Genomic DNA, 19,974 nt, shown 5'->3' with positions numbered 1-19,974 from the left:
TAAAATCCACTCAAATCCAATTCTAAATCAAATCTTTAAAAAAATACTTACCATTGAATAACACTTGATTTTAAAATATGTTTCAAAATCATAAAACCAATAACAGTGTATTTTAATTTGAATTTTAAAATCATAGAACCAATAACACTGAATTTAGTCTAAATTTTGAAATCCATTAAAATACATAAACCAATAACACCCTCTTAATTTAGTTAGAATTTTAACTTAAAACAAATTAATGATAAATATATGGGTTCATATCTGTATATCTTTTTAATTTTGTTTGTAATGAATTATTAATTAATTAATTCTAGCCTTTATTTTATTATATGAATGGTCCCAGTTTGTAGTTTTCCTTCAAAGAAATGAAAATTTACAGACACTGCTTTTAAAATTAAATATAAGTGATGAGAAAAACATATTGTTCAAAGGCATTATATATTGTCACTCGCTTAAGAAAATATTCAAACTGTATGTAAATTTAATTTTGGTCTTCTACTTTAAATAGCACATCAACATTTTATATGTACGTTAGATTTCTCCTTTATTTTGTTTTCAATATATTGGATTTACAAGTTGACATATTTCACCAATAAAAGACATAAATCTAAAGGTATAGAGATCTCTTTTTGTAACTTTAAGGTATAGAGTAGAGATCTTAAAATCGTGATTATATAATTTTGTCATTTTAACCAAATTTTATGGCTAAGACTAGTTTTCTTTTCACCATTTAAGATGTGACGATCAAAGATAAGGTCAACCTGCACTAAAATTTACTATTTTCTTCAAGCTTTTGTGAAGCCCAAACCCAAACTTTAAGAGGCCCAAACTGACAAAAGCCTACAAAAATTGCCATTATCCTACGTCCTCTTCTTTTGTAACCAAAATAAACCTGAAATCTCTTTTTAGTTTTTATTGAAACCAAATAGTATAAAAGAAAGTCTCATGGTGATCAGCTTAAACAATCTTTCGGTAGGAACATCTCTGTCTCAGTAAGCATTAAAATGTATAAAAACCCTTCCTTCAAATCTGTCTGAAGGGAGTTTGACCAACTTTACAGAACTACACACAAAAGCTATGTCTCTCTGCCTAGCTCCCCTCAGGCTTCCTCTGGAAGAACAGAGATCCTATCAAGATAGCTATTCCAGTTATAGCTATAGTGAAGAAAAGCCTTTTGTTAGAAACACCGTTCCCATCTCTCCTCCTCCTGCCGTTCCCATCTCCTTCTGCTGCTCTTGGCATCCTTCTACACATTATAATCCATGCCAAAGACATGAGTTTAAACAACAGATGAAAAGCCTTTGAATCAGAAAAAAATGTACCTGGAGGATTCAACATTGTTGAGCACAGAACCAGGGCACTTGGTTTGATGGCTAAATGTTTCTCGCAATCTAACGTAGCTGTTGCATTGATAACAGAGCTCTGTGCGGTTGCCACATACTTCCTGATTTTAATGAAACAGGAGAGAATCAGATAAAGCCATTCATCGGAGAGAAAAAGGGAGAGATCTGTGAATAATACCTGATGCTCAGCAAGATCAACAGCAGGCAATGGAAACTCGCAGAACTCACACGTTACAATCCTCTTGGGGCAAATTTCTCCTTTGTGATTATCAAAAGCCTCACGAGCTATGGTCTCGTTGCACATGGAGCACGGTACCTTCTCAATGCAGTACAAGAAGGAATGTCATAAGAGAAAGTACCATATGAAACTATACAAAGTATTGAATTCTCATGCATACAGAATACAATTTATAGAAGAAAAAATCAGCGTACCGGGGCATGTGTGTTGGAGAAGTGTTCCTCAGCATGTTTTTTGGGAACCATATCACCACAGATCTTACATTTTTCTAGATTACGAGCACAATGTACACGATGCAGATCGATGTTTGGTGCTGGAATGTCTCTATCACTGAAAACATTAAAATTGTTAGTAAGCTAAAGCTTAACAAGGTACTCACTCTCAAGGAGAGGGATCAAACATACAAGTAGATGCTACCATTGAACATACGAAAAGGAATTGGGTTTAATGACCAATCAGAACTACTGCATTTATCAAACAGTCCAAAGTCTCTCATCAGACTCAACGCTACAAAAATGACTAGACAAAGCACACATAGCCCTCTAGAAACTATGCAAACCACCAAAGTTAAGCTTAAAGCAAAATTAAATAGTCAAAAAGTTCTAACAAGGGTGAAATTGAATAACCAAAATTCACAGTGGAATTGTTACAAGACTTCAAATGTAAATTTATATCATGAATGAATTTAGGGGAATTGGCAACAACAAAAAAAAAAAAAAAAAAACTCAACCTTTTAATAAGTAGGTAACACATAAAAAATCAAATCTTTATATCATAATAATTGCACAACCAATCCATGGATTCCAATAGTTATATAACTAATCACCGACACAAGCCTAGCTGATTCTAATTATTACAAGAACCAAAGTGGATCAAGCAGCTCATAAGTGTCTTTAATCCGACATAAAAATGTAATAACTTGCAAAACACCGACCAATTCACAAAAACGAATAAATAGTAAAGTCAATCACCAATAAACAAGCAACAACAAAAGGAAGCAAAACAAAACCGTGTCGGGGAAACATACCAGTGGTTGCATACGATGCTGATTTCTCCGGTCTCAGTGGTCATCGTTTGATTTAACAAAAAGGACGGAACGAAATAAAGAGATCAGATGAAGAAGGTGGAAGACGATCAGAGGAGAGACCTTAACAACACGGATCGTTTGCTCGGATTGAGAGAGAGAGAGAGGGGGGGGGGGGGGGGGGGGGGAGAGGTTAGATTTATTTGGATGAAATGATGAATTTAAGAATATGGTTGAACCAAACTCTTTTAGATTAATAGTTTAATATATGACTTTACTATTTGTCGTCTATCCAAATTTATAACCACGTCACTATTTTTATAATGTGTCCGTGCCACGCTCCATCTACTCACATTGTCGTACACGCGCAATTGTAATAGTCTTTTTTTTTTCTATATACATAAAAATCTCAATTCACATTATGTATGTTTTGGTTTCTTAGAAGAGACTTTTAATTTTTTCGTGACAAAAAAAAGACTTTTAATATTTTTTATTAATGAAATCTGTTTTTTTTTTCCTTTTAAAAATAAAAATCTGGTATTTTCATATAATATCCAATTATAGCATAACAGAATTTTTTTTGGTTTTAAATAAATGGACCAACGTCAAAACTGAAAATATCAAAACTCTCTAGTTAGTTACCTAATCTTTACGATTTTTCAGCTTGTCTTAAGACTTACAATGTGTTTTGTGTTTCCTTTTGATGTTGGCATTTAAATAAACATCTCAAGCTTTATGAGATGGTTTCAGTTATAATGTTATAAGTTTTCAGTATTTTCCACTTACATGATGCATGCATTCATATAAGAAAATCAACTACTACAACAACAACAACAACCACATATTGGAATGACATACAATATTAATGGAACCACGAACTTAAGCAGAGCCACTTTTGTTAAAATACTCAATCACACATAAGTAAAAGAAATTAAGAAGAGAGATTCTCAGGAACTAAAACATTAATCAAGAAAAACAAAAGAGAGAGTTTCACACGCATGTCTGCCCTCGCATAGGCTACGTTAGTACCAGATTCGGATGTGGCTTGCTTCCCTGGTTCTAAGCGCTATGTGCATGGCATGAAACACAGTTCACTCGAATGATTTCTATTCAAGCGTGTGAAGGGAAGTTGAAGGTGGATCAACGTTTTTTATACAGTTATAAGTCGTTACTGTCACTGCTTCCATGTCACTGCACTTATAATTGCGTACAAAAATTTAGAAACAACACTATACTTTAAATCTCCTACATTTCTTAAAAGCTATTTTTAGATACCTCTCATCTATCCGGATTGACCGTAGTTCACAATTGGCAAACCTAAACAGAAGAAAAGAGATCAACGAAATCAGTTTACTATACTTATAACATATCCTACATACGATGACATTGGGGTCCATGGTTTTAATTATACGTTAAAACAAATAAATTAACAAGAGGCTGATTAATTAGTTTCGGGAGTCGTATAGTCGACCTTGTGAGAAGACTATCTTGAAGAGGTATGCTAACTTTTTCATGCAGGGCAAGAAGTGTTTGCTGCAAGAAAATCCCATGGCTAACAACTGCTATTTCTTTCTCTGGTCTCTCCCATAACCTATACACGTTTTTATTGGAATGTTGGTGAAGACATAGATTTTACCATGTACATGATAACATTATTCTGATCTATACATGTTTATAAAAATGTAAAACCTGCCTCCACAGAATTTGAATCATCTAAGCATAACGACTCACTATATATAATTATTATGTAATATACAATATGGATATTAATTACCAGTTAAACGAGACTTCTTATTTATATCTTAAGTTAAGTTTTTGTGTTTTTTGTTAGCTAGTTTGTGATTAGTAGAAAGAGAAATGCGAAAGTCCATACAAAAATAAATTAATTAGGGTAATTACCATTTGAGAAAGCGAAGGCCTCTAGCAGAAACCTCTTCTAGGTTTTCCCTTTCCTCTTCTCTCCATAGGGCATCTTCATCACTCTCTACCTATGACCAAAAGAAAATTAAGTTTTATCAAAATTCGAAAATAAAACATATACAGGTCATTTTGAACTTCTAGAGAATTGGTGTGAGATTAACTATACGTACCATTGTAAAGTCGATATCCGGGAAACAAATGCGACGGGTACTTATACTCTCTCTACGATCACACGGATATAGTCCCTGCGGATACCCATCAATGGATCAGAGTGCGCGCATAGTTCTTCATTTACATACCTCATCGGAACATATAGTAATTTTTCAGCCAAAGTCTTGGGATATAAAATCATTCATATTTACTGATAGTTTTTATAACATAGCTTTGATTCTATACCGCTTCGAGAAGTTTTGGGAAGTAATGAATATTACCATGCGTTCTCTACAAAGCTCAAGTGCTACAATTGGAGGGAAGTTGTCCGATTGATTTACAGCTTTTTGTCCCCTAAATATTCCAACTGCAGTTTCCATTGCCCTGAAATTGAACGAAAGTGTTACTATTAACTATTAAGATGCTAAAGTGGGCTAACCCATCCCATTTAACCTGTTTAGTAGGGAATTTTGCTGGTCTTAGAAGTTAAAACAAAATCAATTTCGTTTTGTTGTTTTTTCCGGAAAAGTAGAATATTTTATTTTAATTTTATACAGAACAAATATAAATAGTTATTTTATAGTGGACATGGTCATTTTGAGGGAAAAAAAAAACAGTTTTACTTAATGAATTGAACGAAAAAATTCCGAGACATAAATATTTAAAATATAGTTCTTATCAATTTTTTTGTCAAACCATCATGTCCGCAAATAGGTCTTTTGTCCAAAAGGGTTAAACTCTTTTGAGTTAGTCTACTAGGTCTGTACGAAAAGGTAGGTACGTGTAGCAGTACCTGCGCAGCGGGGAGGTAATCACTAACTCAATAGTGTTTAGTAATTCTGATTCAAGTATTTGTTTGCGCTGTTTAGAAACCTGCAAAATTATATCGGGGATTCATATTTATGTACAATAGTGCATCTCAAGGCATATATTAATCCCTAATAGAAGTAGTTAATTATCTTTATATCCTTCTCACCTGTTGTATACCCTTTGGGGAGAGAGGGGCATCTAAAAGCCTTGGAGAGAAATGGGCATCATTTATCTCATCTATCCCTCCTTTCTCTTCTAATGCTACATTGTGGATTCCTTGTGCATGCCTCACCTTTAACCATTTTCGCTCCATCACACATTAAAATATAACCCTCAATTTTACTATTTACCTTTAAGTACTATCTCATAATCAAGCTAAGGATTTGTTTGTAACTTGAGAAAGCTCCAGTGATATATGTGAAAATTCAGAATTCAAGATGTAAACGTTTTAGTTAATATTTTAATTTTTCTTATATAAATTTAAGACCAATGTTATATATAACTTATTTGCTAAGTTTTAGGGAACATACGTCAATATTTCACTTTACTTGTCTATATCCAGGACCGGACCATGTTGATGTTATATAAAGTTCTAAAATTCAATCTTCCATTTTTGATGGTCATGTGTACTTTAGTAATCTCGCACAACTCTTAGATTTTAGTTATGAACGCTCTTAATTAAAACTACTGGAATTATTTTATATGATCGGTGGATGAATATACCAGACCACATTATGTATAATTTTTAAAAAGGTCTCTAAAGCAAGCTAACCCTAATAAAGGTATAACCAATATAAGATGGAGATTGAAATAAATGAATGGTAAGACTAACCAAATAAATGGTTTTGAACTTGGGGGATGAGAGGCGTAGCGGCTGAGCTCCAACCAAATCCATGTATTTACGTAATCACTTCTCTAATTAAGACCTCTTTACCCAATATTTACAAACTCTATATCGTCGTTCATTGCTTCTTCTTCTTCTTCTTTACGTGAGCATATGATCTACTAGAATTGCAGAACTTGAGATCAAGAGGAAGAGGTTGAGAGTGAAGAAGTTTGTTATAAAACGCTTTTCTTGTTTATTCAACTACCGGTTTAATAACATTTACATTGCCGGTTTAATAACTTTAGTGATGATCATATATATATATATAGATACACATGCACTTCCTCTGCCCTCGCCTTTAGCGTAGGTATCACGCCATCTTTATATTCCCGTGTTGACTGGGTGGGTGGGCCGTGTTTTCTCTATACCAAACGTGACGAAAGGGTTCAACAACTAACTTATGGGCAGACATGTCGTCATTGTGTCTGGAGATCAGATTGAACCATAAAGGAGAAGTTCACAAATCGCTTGACTAAAAACACCATAAAACCTTGATACATGAGAAGAGATTGATCGCACAATTGCGTAAGAAAAAAACAAAAGAGAACTTCGATCCCCTTCTTCTCATTTTCACCATCATATAAACACTGATAAACAAATATGAAATTGGATCCACATATGAATCCCATCTACTAAATCATATATGACTCTTCCTGAATCATCGCTCTTAGTTGATTAATGTCTAATTAAATATTAGAGAATTTTGGGGAGAAAACTCTTCCCAGCGGCTTTAAAACCATTTTTTCTTATATGAGAAGATTCTTCATCTCCTAGTGGACGAACATCTTCCATGTATTTTCCGGTTATTCTCCCGATATATATTAAGATAACGAATATAACATGGAATCTCATACTCGGAATAATAAAAGCGTAGTTTCCTTCTAGAAAACTAAACAACCTTCCATCCAATGGTTCACATTATTTATCCCAACACAAGTGGTTTAGTAGCCTTTAAGACTATCAATAACTCTAGTCTTTTAACTGGGGTTCTTAGCTTCGGATAATAGACGATTTTTAGTTTTTCTTAGATTTTAACTAAGAAAAGCTAAGAATCATCTTTTAAATAAGATATATAAAAGCCGTTTCGAAAAGTATAAAAAAAATATCAAATCATAAGTTAAGAACCCCGGCAAAGAGACCGAGGTTAATCATACCCTAAACTAGATAGTACTATTTCAGCACTAATATTTTCACCATAATGCCATGTGGTTTCATACAATACAAAATAATAACAAAATCTAAACCATGTGAAATTATTTTTAGTTAATTTGAAATTATTTTCATTTTACTACAATAACACTAATTACTGTTAGAGACATATACATATATAACGTATATTGTAAACTTCTATAAAATATAGGGCTTGCAAGATCTGAGAAACCATCTTCAGTAGTGATTTGTTCTCACATCATTACTTGAAATATTTAATTTACCTTTTTGCTTAATTACAAGTTGCAATCTACTCAAGTAAACCGTATTCTACACTCCATGACAGCATCTCACACACGATACAAACTCTAAAACAAAACGCATAGACTATTTGTCTTGTAAGTAAGTCTTGGTATTTTATTATCACTTCATATGAGTTTAATTTAATTTATTGAATACAACCCTTAAAAGAATGCAGAAGATGGACAATAGATTAGCGAGGGGTTCACGTAATTAGAAGAAGCTCAACTTAACAATAGTGCATTTATGCACCAAATTTTAGCAAAAAAAAAAAACAATAGTGAGCTTCAAGAATAAAACAATGAAATGAATATTAAGTAACTTCTTTTGATTTAAATAAAGACTAGGTAAACACTTTGAAACTTTCTCCGTCCATGGAATCAATTTGCTGTAGAAGAGCTCAAGCTGAAAAGTACAAATATAACAACACGAATGAGAAGTCAAATAATGGATAATTTTTAATTGATTAAATTTATTACTTAAGAAATTTATTAAGATCATACTAACCCTTTGTCTACAATCACCACAGTACGCAATTCGCAGTTAGCAAACCTGTAAGAGACACATAACATGTTATTGATCGAAATACATATAGTTATACAAAGAATTAACAAGTTTGTCCATACTGCAAAAGAAAAAAAAAATTATAACCTCTTGCAAAGTTCATGTGTAATTGTCTCGTCGCAATCGTTTGCGAACACATACAACATATGCTGCAAAACTATGCCATGGCTAACAACTGCGACCTCCTTCTCTGGTCTCTTCCATAACCTAATTATAAACAATTCATCATTATCTCTTAATATAGGGCCCCTTAATATATGCACTTATGTTATTTATACTTCACGAAGTTAAGATTCAAAAGGTTTACCATTTCATGAACTCTAACCCTCTCGCAAAAATCTCTTCTTCGGATTCTCGAACATCGGCCCTCCATAAATTGTCCTCTTCACTTTCAATCTATAATAATCCAAGATCTATATTAAAAAAATCACCATGTACGTAAATATCCTTATACATTATTACACATGTGTCTCCTTAATATATATTGAAGATCTTTATATATGTTCAATATTTCCAAAGGTAATATTTTTAAAGGTAATATTTTTAAAAAAATATTTATGTATCAACGAAGGAAAAATGAAAGAAGGTATTTGCCTGGGAAAAATCAATGGTGGGGAAAAGAGTCTGATACTCGCTCACGTTTCTTCTCATATCAGGAGGACGGACTCCCTGCGTGCACATACATATCCATATATTATTTAGTTTGAATTAGAGATATTCATTCACATGCATCAATATTAATCGATGATGAATATACGAGACATTTCTACATATGTCAATCTTACATTACGGTCTCGAGCAACCTCAAGTGCCACAATGGAAGGGCTGCTCGTGATATTTTGTTGTTTATCTTCATTTCCAAAAACTCCAACTGCGGTTTGCATAGTTCTATATATATAAACCAGAAAATTAATAAGACCAATCAACACACTATTAAACAAGTAAAATAATCAACTTTTAAAGTCTTCACTAAATTCAATGCAGATATATTACCTCAGCAAGGGAGAGGTTACAACTAGCTCGACCCTCTTTAGTAGCCCGCTTGAAACAACACGTTCGCGGAGGTTCTCAACCTTTCAAGAAGCATTCAACGATTAGAAATAAAACGATACTAATAAGTATTATAATGACTTATTTCATTAACGTGAGAACTATGTATGTCCACTTTCAGTTTCAGTTGTAGTGACTTCTATCATTCGCATGAGAATAAGTATTATAACGACTTATATATGTCCTTAATGTGACTTATTTCCTTAAAGGTGAACGAATCTAAGATTGGACCTATGATTGCAATTTTGATCGATGTATTAAGATTACATGTTTAGTATTTACCTGTTGGTGACCATGATCAGTAAGTGGAGCGTCAAAAAGATGAGGAGACAACAACGCATTCCTATCCTTCTCGGCTGCTACATTGTGCATCGCTTGTCCATGTCGCAACTTCAATTAAAGATATAATAAACATGATTAGCAAGTATTAAGAAGTAACACTAGAAGTGACTTGTGTGTAGTTGATCAGCCTTGTTAATGCTTTGTGACTTACCAAGTGGATGATTTTACAGCTCTCCAAGGGGTACAAGAATCTTGCATCCATTTCTACACATGAAATGTTTTCTTTAATTAAGAAACAGTTATAAGCTATGGTTTATATATACGCGCATGCAACACATTAACAAGAATACTATTAGTTATTAATAACGAGAACATTATCAACTAAATATACTAGAAACTTTAATTGCAAATATCAGACCTTTCAAAGAGAATGTATTTGGCAGAAAATAGGATCTTAAGGGGGTTTCTTTTATCAAGGTTATAGTTAAATGATGATATGGGTAGGCAAATGATGGGTTCTCTTCTATTTGTTTATATACTCGAAATATTCAAGACCAGGCAGGCATGTGAACGTCGAATCTTACGTAAACTCCCATGCAATTACAAGTCAAACATTGACTCATTCTTCACTTGACGAGTTATATTTCAAATGATCTTCTCTACGTAAAATCATTAAAAAAAATTTGAACTTGTAAATTCATTTAAAGAAATTAATATAACAATTCTACAGAAAAGGGAATTAAAGACGTTAAACGCAATGAACGTAAATAAGCAGTTGATTTGTTTATATAAAGTATATGGATTTGAAGAAACCATAAGATATATGATCATGAATATTTCAATATCTCATGATGAGTCAAATTTTTGTGCCTCGCAATGGAATCATTATTTGATACAAATTAATTTTACTAATTTTTGCCTTTTTATAAGTTTTTAGTTCTCTTTTATGGATTGCCGAGAAATTGAATTGTACGTCGTTTCGTGACCGATAATTTTCCAACTTTGGATCTTAGAGCCAAATATGGATCGATTTACGTAGAAAAAGGAGACAATACATCGCAAAAGTCCAACAGAAAATGTTAATTTATTGCCTTGATCAATTGTTAGGTCCGACTCGTTAGTCGTTATTCAGTCGTTGTTTAGAGGTAACTAAAGATCGTTGTCGTGAAATACATGTCGAAAACTATTATATTTAATTTTTTCTTCTTCAAATGTCTAAAGATGTTGGTTATTAAATATATAACAAATCTAAATATATGACTAATCTGTAACGTTTATTTAATAGTAACTAGGTTTTTGTCCGCGCTACGCGCGGATAGTATTTTGATTTTTTTTCTTCATATTTTTGTACTATTATGTCAATTGTTTAGTTTTATAAAATGTTATGTTTTTGCTGTAAGTTAATTTTTTTGAATCTTACCACAACACATTATACACAAAGAGAATATAGTTGATCTTTATATTCTTATTTGGTGTAATATTGAAAATTTTGATGGTTTGTTTAAATAGTTTTTTTAAATTATATATTTTAGGATTGATTTTCGTGACTATATTCTATAACTAGGATCGGCCCGCCCTACGGGCGGGAAGTTAATAATAAAAACTGCTTTATATAAATTTATACTAATTTTATGAAGCATTTAAAAATCATGGTAAATTGAAAACTATATTATTAAAAACAATAATGAATAGAATTCCGAGATCACATTGTTAGGGCATCATTAGTGGTAAAATAGCAAGTAGAGTACCTCATTAATATTTTTATTATTATTTTTGTACATAATTTAGTTATTAATACTTTTAAAAATTAAAATAAAAAAACCTGTAAAATAATGTCACATGTATTCACCGATTCTTTAGAAATGTATGAAAGCTCTTCTCACAGGTACCACTCTTGCTCTTTTTTTTTTTTATCTTTTCTCTTTCTTTTTTTTCAGCTTTTAATATTTTTAAATTTGTTAGAGACTCATGAATTTCAACCGATGCGGATGCCTTTATTTTAATAAACATTTTTGGTTTGGAATTAAAATGACAATATCCTTCATTATTCTATTTTTTCAGAGAATACAAAATTAGCAAAATTCAATTCAGAATAATATGATATATATATATATATATATATTATTCTTAGTTCAATTTGACATAATAAAAGAAAATATTAACTTTGAATAGATAATAGGTGAAATTTCATGTTTACCACATTCATGATACCATTATTGATCTTTACCATCACTAAAAGGGCATTTTAAAAAATATATTTTCAATAAGTGACATAAGACTCTTATATCTTTGTTCTTGATATATATATAACAAATAATTATTTAAATAAAAAACATATTTTGTTTTATGTTTTTGAATTATACTTTTTTAAAATTCATAATTTTTTTAATTATTTTTTTGTAATTTTTTTTGTTTATTTTGTTTTTTAATTCTACAGATATAAGATATGTTCGGTTATTTATAAAATTTGATTCAATTCTCGTTCAGATAGTTTGTTTTTGTGGTTCAGTTTGGACAACAAAGTGGAGAACCAGCTAATATCAAAAACAAAATCGGGTCTCTTTCAGTTACAGACGTTTCAGATTATTTTGGTTAATTTGAGTAAAATTTTATTGATAAATTGTTTTTTGCCAGGAAAAAAAACAGGTGATTTAAGTTTTTTGGATAAATTATCAGGTAGTTTATATAATTTTAAATAATTTAGGGAAATGGTATTCATATAATTCATTTTGGATAGTTCAGTTTATAAATAATAAGTTTATGATATTTGTTACTGTAAAACTAAGTTTATTTAATATTTTAGATTTATAAATTATATTTCAAGTTGAGATACTTATTGATTTTAGTTCGGTTCGGGTTTGTTTTTGATATTTTAGTTTCAGAAAAATATAGAATACATGATATATAGAAATTACCTGATTTATGAAATTTGGTTTAGTTTCGATTTTGTTTTTTATTTGGTAAGGTTCGATTCTTCAGTTACGGGTAAACACATGGCTAATTTCATGTGTGCAGAGCTTTGTAATACTGGTTAACGACACATCGATTTTAATGTTTGATCTCAAACTTTTCGTCATTCTATTTATTTATAAATTAAAGTTGGGATACAATTATTGACCATATATTAACTTAGAAAAATAAATTGGCGGATGAATCAAATATATTTTTCATTTGCTAGTTGACTATAGTAAGAATAATATATATTATTGTATAGACCCAAATCAAAGTTTAGAGTCATAAATAATAGAGCCTAAAGAGACCGACAAATAATTTAGGGATTTTTGCCAAAACTAACCCACAACTTGATTTTAACCCCAAACCTATACTCAAACTTGAATCAAATGCAAAACTAACCTAAAAGCCTAGTGAAATTACAGTTCAGCCCCTTGTGACCAAACAAAAAAACAGAAGCCATTTTACGAATATAGCCCCAGTAAATCGTCTGAGTCGTCTGAGATGTTGGAAGTCGTCTGGACGACTGAAGTGTAAGTCGTCTGGTACCAGTTTATTTTAAAAATTATTTATAAATCTTGTAAAAAAATATTTTGATGCGTGAAAAATAAAAATCAAGTAATTATAAACAGTTTTAAGTGATATAAATTAAGATATGATAAAATTGATTTGTTTTGAAGATAGATGAGTGGAAGTAGTGAATCATGATATTCTTGGTTTAGGAGTTTGGCAAACATATGTTGTAGTATTGTATGCATTGTTAGGGTTAGATTTTGGAAAACTAAAATGTTTTTTTCAAAAATTAGTTTTCACATATATGTGTTTATTTCTGTGTATAGTAAACACTTTTCAAGTTTGATTTGATTTTATGAAGTGTTTAATTAGATAATTAAGTTTAGGGGTTATGTTTAGGGTGTGGACGACTTATATTTCAGTCGTCTGTTGAATAATTTACTCGGACGACGTATATTTCAGTCATCCACATCGTATCAAACCTTTAATTTTACCAATGTACGTTTTAACCTAACCGGATCATTTACCGGACATATAAAAGCTAATTTAGGGGTTATGTTTAGGGTCCAGACGACTTACATTTCAGTCGTCTGGTGAAGAAATTAAAACAGACGACTTACATGTAAGTCGTCCAAATATTCCCGCCTAAAATTTTAAAAAAAAATTATTTTCCCGCTTAAATAATTTAAACCAGACGACTTACTTGTAAGTCGTCTGGAAAGTCTTCTATTTTAGTTTCCCGCTAAAAATATTTAATTTCCCGCTAAAAATATTAAACTCTTTTAGACGACTTCCATGTAACAGTAATCAATTATCTATAGATAGATAACAAAAAAAAAAATCCACGGCATCGTAAACTACTTTACCACTTAAATTAGAGTTGAATAAGGCCTAAAATTTATAAGTCTGAAACTCAAATAATGTTGTGGTAGACACGTGTCGCGTCTGCAGCGAACGACTTTCCACGTGGTAAAGCAGGAGAGATACCAACATATTTATATATATATATATATATATATATAGATAGATTGATTATCTGTAACTTAATTCTGCCATGTTTCACTCTCAGATTTATGTATTTTCTTTATGCTTTAATTCAATGTTTTTTGTTCTTTCTTTTTGTAAGTAAACAATTTTGTGGTTGTCTCTCCTTTCTATTGTATTCTTTTTCATTTGTTTGTTGTAAGATTAATATTTTAAAATGTTCATGTAATCTACGTTTGGAAACTCAAACATATGAGGTTTGACAAAAGAAAAAAGGAAACCCAAACATCATCGGACAGGTAATCGTTTTCTAGAGTTGAGAGGGCATGTGTTTGGACACTTGTTTTGCTTATCATTCTTGTAAGGTATACCAAGAAACATTAGTTCCCGAATTTAGATATACCAAAATTACATGAGATCTTTGGAATGGTCATATTATTTTTCTTTATCCAAGAGGCTGTTAAGGTTTTGATAAAATAATTACCATGGTAGAATCATTGTAAAAATGATCAGGTGTTTGTCTCCTAATGTATGTAGGAACTTTTGGGCGAGTTTTTTTTGCTTCAAAATCGAAAAGATCCAAGACTGGATGTGTATCGGTTCTAGTGGTGGTATACCAATGGGCGTCTCGAGTCATCTTCTCATTCTGTCTTTTTTAGTTTTGAAACACCATTCTGTCTTCTTTACAATGGAATTTTTTGTAATTAGTTAATAGTTTGACCAACTTTCAAGAGGGAGATAAAGAGAGAAGAGCCTTCCACTATCTTGTTAAAACATAGATGATTTAATGACCCAGTTTTCATAACAGAGGAAAAAAAAATCATGCTTTCTTTTGATTGGAGAATTGGAGGAGAGGTTAAAAACTTATCTTTTCAGTTTTCAGTTAGATTAAGTGATGAGTTTCCTACAAAAGCAGACATTGATGGAGTTAAAGGGAAAGAGGTTGAGAGATACTCATATAAAGATTGAGAGATAGTCATATAGATTGAGAGAGATTAGTCGGGCACTGCATTCAGGTGAGAAGATATACGTTTTTGTCGCCTTTCCGATTACAAATATCGGCGAGCATACCAAACATCACGAAAGCTCCTTCGACATGAGCACCGTCGCTAACCGAGTAATAGTCTTGAGTTGTCGATCAATTTCTTCAAAGAGAAGTAGGAGCTCTCATCCTCATCTCAACTCCATCTCCTCCCAGATAATCTTCGCCATACACTTCCGACGAAGTCCGCTTCACACTAAACGGCAGTGGTCGTAAGGCCGCTTCACCAATAATTTTTACTACAGTAATTTCTATAACATATGTGAGAAGATAACCACTATTAGTACATCATATGGATAAAACAATATTAATCAATAAAACTCTCTAAGCACATATATATATATATATATAAAAGACCGTTTCAATAGAATCTATAAAACTATAAGCCTATATATATACAAAGGCCGTTTCAATTAGAGTAATCTACCTGGTACTAAAAGAGATGAGAGAAAAGATGATTCGAAGAGCTTAAGTACTGACATATTTATACCGTAAACACACCGCCCTGCCGACGTGAACCACACATTTAAGAGACCCCATCGTGGCCGATCGAGTTAATGGAATTAATCACAGAAGCCATCGGGCCGTTTCAGAGATCGGGGAAGCAGAACAGAAGAGGAGAGACGAACCTGATCCTAGATTCCTCCCGTAAGAACAATTAGGGTTGACGATCGATAATGGTCCACCGGGTCCATTGGGATAAAAATGTAAAAGAAACACGGGAAAATGAATAAGCCCAACAAACATAAAAAGCGATTAAATGAAACGGTGTGCAGCAAAGAAGCCTAGATGAAGTGTTGCGTTTTGTATTTTCAGGACACGTGTCGACACCATAGAGTTCGAATTTATGCGCTGGCAGCTGAGGTGGACACCTTGGGAGAGAAACAAAGCCTATTTTATATATAAAGATTGTATAAAAAAATTGTTTGTCCCATATAGACATCCATATAAATATGGACTTCTGATAAATTTGTTCATTGGGATATTTAGTTTCACTTTCAACTTTATTCTCTTTTTTGGCACCCTCATGCTAGCTTATGGGGCTAGCCAACTTGGTGCAAAAGGGTTTACAAAAGCTGATCGAGATACGCGTGATCGGACACTTTTTGCTAGGCTATTCGTACGGAATTTTAAGATCTAGGAATATAAGCAATAAAAAGTTCAGAAAATTCTTTGGATACAACCTTTATTTCGTCGAGCTCCGAGTCCAACGCAGGCTAATCTTCCTTCTTTTGAATGAGTATAACCAGTTGTTCACAGTCGATTGAAAGACCATTTCTCTGTGTCCAAACTTCAGTATCACTTGCATTGTCCATAGTAAACTTTCAGCTGCCGTTTGCAGTGGTGATTTGGTGCGTGTATATCGGCCCTTGCTCCAAACAACATTGGAAAGTCACCATCTATTAACACAAAGCCAAGTCTAGATATTTCTCTTTCATTTATCCAGGTGTCTAGCAGGAGGGTTTCTTTACGGAGGAACAGTTGTGTCCGTTACCTTAACTCCCATATCAATCTCCATAATCTTGTCTATACGTTGAGCTATCCTCCAACACTCTGCTTCAATTTTATTCGCTAAAGGGAAAGACATAATTCCTACGACACTATTAATGATTGTTTTTTTTTGCAACACCGATACGGCAAACTTATGTTTTATTTAACAAAACTCTTATTTTAATTTTGTATTAAAGAATCAATCATATTTTATATTATCCATAATTTTAGTAAATTTGCTTATTTGTCATGTTTTATTAGGTTTTAGCTAAATTATTGATTTATTATTTATTTTTAGCTAAGTCACTAATTTATTAATTTAAAAAATACCTTTAATTAGTATTATATATATATATATATATTAAAAATGAATTTTATTTTAATAATATGAAATTTCTATTTTATATTAAAATTTAGTTAGTTTTTTTATTTGTCATATTTTATTAGGTTTTAGACTTTTAGATAGGTTATTGATTTATTATTAATTTCTAACTGATTCGCTAATATGTTAATTAAAACAATACCCTTAATGAATTTTATATATAATTAAAAATAAATTTTATTTTAATCATATAAAATTTATATGTTACATTAATATTAAATATTTGATTCTAAAATAATATAATAAAATTATAAAAAAAATTAAAAATAAGATAATTCTTATATATATTTTGTTGCTATCTGAAAATAATATTTTTATTATAAAAGTTAAAAAGATACAAAAAATTATAATTAAATATTATTAAAAAAAACATTTATATAAATATATTTTTAAACTATTTCTAAGATATGAGTGTTTAAAAAAATTTAACACGGGATGTTCAGAACACGGGATTATGCTTATGAGAGAGTGGCTCGGGAGTGGGTTAGGAGATGAGTCTAATGGGCTGCGAATTGTTGAATTTTTTTTTTAATTGCAAGCCCACTTCGTGATGATCTGGCATATTGGTTGGTCATGAATATTTGTGCACATGTGGATAGGCTTAGGAAGCTAGAATTTAGCTCCTTTTATATAGTAGGATAGTTATTTTCTTAATGTTTTATATATCCATATATAATAAAAGTACTAAATTGCTTCATATATTATTGATTTGATCACTTATTCTAAATCTAAATATGTTTTCCTAACTGTCAGTAAGCTAAATATTACATATGAACTCTACTATTTCACACTTTGAAGAGTTCCAAAATATTAATTAATTATTAACTTTATGGATCGGTGATTGTATTTCAAAATCCAAATCATTTTTAATGTTTGTTTAATTCACCTTTGGTGTTAGCAAACTCAAGTCACAAATTCATTTTACCTGACTTAGAGGAGAGCAAACCAACGTTCTTCATATTTCATTACACTTCTATTTTCGGGAAATCACATGGTCTTATTCTCAAACTTATGCCTCGATATCCTTGGATAGGCTACGTTGTACCAGTATTATATTCATACGTGGATTTTTAAATGGTGTCATGTTGGCTATGCGACGCACGGATGCGGATACTTTGCAACTCGTTCCCTACGCAGCCACGTTCTCGTCATTCGCCGCGTTTCTTTTGCGCCTTTAACTCTCTCAAAACGTTTTAATTCTTTTATTTGTTTCTTTATTTTCTTTGATTATGACAACAGCTAAGACAACTCTTTTTTTCGGATAAGGCATGTTTTTTTTTTTTTTTCAACATTCTCTTTCATTAGAGAGACCCAAAAGGGCAGAGTACATGAGAATTACAAACGACCCATTTATATATTACAACAGACTCGAATAAAGTATAAGCCCAAATTATTAGGCCCATATTTAACCTAATAACTATGAGTCTTCTTCGATCTTGTTACTATTCCACGCAGCTTCCAAAGAGATAAGTCTAGACACGTGTCTTTTTCTTCTTTTGCATGAGACTTCAAGCGGTTGAAACAGACACGCTCCCTAACGCGCCACCGCATGGAAAGAAAAGATCCAGGATGCAACTCCGCCGGCAAAAACACGATATGCTCAAGCTTCATTGCTGGGCACGCTTATGAATTCCCCCTGCCTTTACTCTTTCGCCTAAACCATCATCTTCAGGGAAACTTCCATCACCATCGGATTTTAAAACTGAGAATTCTCAGTCATTTCAATAAACGATTTTTATCGGACCACCTTCAGTTAAAGAAGATGCCGATTCATCTAAATCGTCATTTGAAACAGCCAAGATCAATCCAACATCACTTCTTCCTTGCTATTAGGATACTTTGCTCTATCCGATTTATCGGCCCTACTTTTGAGTGAGCAAAGATTGATTCCTTTAAAAGAGGAGTAAGTGCAAATCCGAGAAAGCTAAGAAGCCGCCACCTTAGACAAATGGAATCTGAGTATGAATTGCGAAAGAGGAGTATTGTATATACATACGCCTCCATTGAAGAACAACAAAGATAACCTTGAAGACTTGCTTCAACGGAGGTTGAGACACCACAAAATCGCCACCGCGAAAATACTACAACTTCGCCACCGCGAAAACTAGATCCGCTAAACCGGAATATTATACATAAGAAACAAAAAAAACAAAAGGGTTGGTGGTGACCGACGACGTTAACCGCCGCCGATCACCTAACTCGCAATCTTTATCGGGAAGTTTCTTAGAGAGAAGGTAGAGGAAATTTTCTAGAGAGAGACGAACTCGGATAAGGCATGTTTATCGGAGAGTTCTTATAACATCTCTAATATATGTGTGAAGAATTTTTGGATGAGGTTCTTTACAAAAGTAGTAGACTCCACAACTGCATACACATATATAAGAATTCTAATGGATAGAATTCTCAATTGGAGATGTTGGTTTTTAACGTAATATAAGAACCGTTTTTTTAATTTTTAACTAAAAAAAATTAAAATTGATTCTTAAATAAAAGTTTCAAGAAAAGATTTTAAATTTTTCTTAGTTAAAATTAAAAAACAGTTTTTATATTACGCTAAGAATCATATCCTAAAAACCTCTAATAAACATGGCCTTAAGACAACTCTTAAAGTCGGATCTTTGAGTAATTCTTAAGAAGACAAATGGGCTTTCGTGTGTATTGGCTTAGCATACCTTTTGGTTATTTAAGCTCATCGGTAAAGCCCAGTATAGTGTTCACATGTTATTGGGCCTCAGTTGCATACTAACGTAAAGCTAATAATACAAACAGTTAGGATAAAAGGTGATGCTACTTCAGAGTGCGATAAGGTTAAATGTTGGCACCCTCTTGGTATTACTTTAGTGCAGGGGTGGCTCTTGCGGACATTAAGCACCTGCTACTTCAGAGTGCGATAA

The 19,974-nt window shown here is 32.2% G+C and overlaps 3 protein-coding genes and 2 long non-coding RNA genes across 9 annotated transcripts; 1 reads left to right on the top strand and 4 right to left on the bottom strand.

The window, feature by feature from the left end:
• Positions 1-887: 887 nt before the first annotated feature.
• On the bottom strand, positions 888-2,876 carry LOC103836303 (XIAP-associated factor 1). Of its 2 annotated transcripts, none has more exons than XM_009112544.3 (5): positions 2,609-2,876; positions 1,776-1,911; positions 1,522-1,659; positions 1,323-1,444; positions 888-1,246 (listed from the first exon to the last, which is right to left on the bottom strand). In XM_009112544.3, exons 1-5 carry the CDS (start codon positions 2,650-2,652, stop codon positions 1,090-1,092), a joined length of 597 nt encoding a protein of 198 aa, XP_009110792.1. In that variant the 5' UTR covers positions 2,653-2,876; the 3' UTR covers positions 888-1,089. The 2 variants fall into 2 exon arrangements, with proteins under 2 accessions (XP_009110792.1, XP_009110793.1); XM_009112545.3 differs by having other exon boundaries at positions 888-1,243.
• A 473-nt stretch (positions 2,877-3,349) lies between these two features.
• On the bottom strand, positions 3,350-6,613 carry LOC103836302 (phosphoglycerate mutase-like protein). 3 transcript variants are annotated; one of them, XM_009112543.3, is made up of 9 exons: positions 6,318-6,613; positions 5,652-5,792; positions 5,469-5,548; positions 4,957-5,059; positions 4,696-4,770; positions 4,505-4,593; positions 4,077-4,196; positions 3,881-3,922; positions 3,350-3,801 (listed from the first exon to the last, which is right to left on the bottom strand). In XM_009112543.3, the coding sequence occupies exons 1-9, from the start codon at positions 6,378-6,380 to the stop codon at positions 3,780-3,782; spliced, it is 735 nt and encodes a 244-aa protein (XP_009110791.1). In that variant the 5' UTR covers positions 6,381-6,613; the 3' UTR covers positions 3,350-3,779. The 3 variants fall into 3 exon arrangements, with proteins under 3 accessions (XP_009110791.1, XP_009110789.1, XP_009110790.1); XM_009112541.2 differs by having other exon boundaries at positions 3,350-3,796; XM_009112542.3 differs by having other exon boundaries at positions 3,350-3,796; positions 5,652-5,777; positions 6,318-6,612.
• Positions 6,614-8,200: 1,587 nt separating this feature from the next.
• LOC103836301 (phosphoglycerate mutase-like protein 1) lies at positions 8,201-9,978 on the bottom strand. The gene is made up of 9 exons (XM_033278123.1): positions 9,928-9,978; positions 9,717-9,824; positions 9,378-9,457; positions 9,170-9,272; positions 8,979-9,053; positions 8,692-8,780; positions 8,472-8,591; positions 8,328-8,372; positions 8,201-8,225 (listed from the first exon to the last, which is right to left on the bottom strand). The coding sequence occupies exons 1-9, from the start codon at positions 9,976-9,978 to the stop codon at positions 8,201-8,203; spliced, it is 696 nt and encodes a 231-aa protein (XP_033134014.1).
• Positions 9,979-14,135: 4,157 nt separating this feature from the next.
• On the top strand, positions 14,136-14,928 carry LOC103868128. Its single transcript, XR_632805.3, has 2 exons — positions 14,136-14,464; positions 14,703-14,928. It is a non-coding gene; the product is annotated as an uncharacterized LOC103868128 (long non-coding RNA).
• A 90-nt stretch (positions 14,929-15,018) lies between these two features.
• LOC117127453 lies at positions 15,019-16,013 on the bottom strand. Of its 2 annotated transcripts, none has more exons than XR_004450464.1 (2): positions 15,688-16,001; positions 15,019-15,458 (listed from the first exon to the last, which is right to left on the bottom strand). It is a non-coding gene; the product is annotated as an uncharacterized LOC117127453 (long non-coding RNA). The 2 variants fall into 2 exon arrangements; XR_004450465.1 differs by having other exon boundaries at positions 15,022-15,458; positions 15,635-16,013.
• Between the last annotated feature and the right edge of the window lie 3,961 nt (positions 16,014-19,974).

Source organism: Brassica rapa, chromosome A08 (assembly GCF_000309985.2).
Source record: "Brassica rapa cultivar Chiifu-401-42 chromosome A08, CAAS_Brap_v3.01, whole genome shotgun sequence".
NCBI lineage: Eukaryota > Viridiplantae > Streptophyta > Magnoliopsida > Brassicales > Brassicaceae > Brassica > Brassica rapa.
This window is presented reverse-complemented; position numbering and strand designations above follow the sequence as displayed.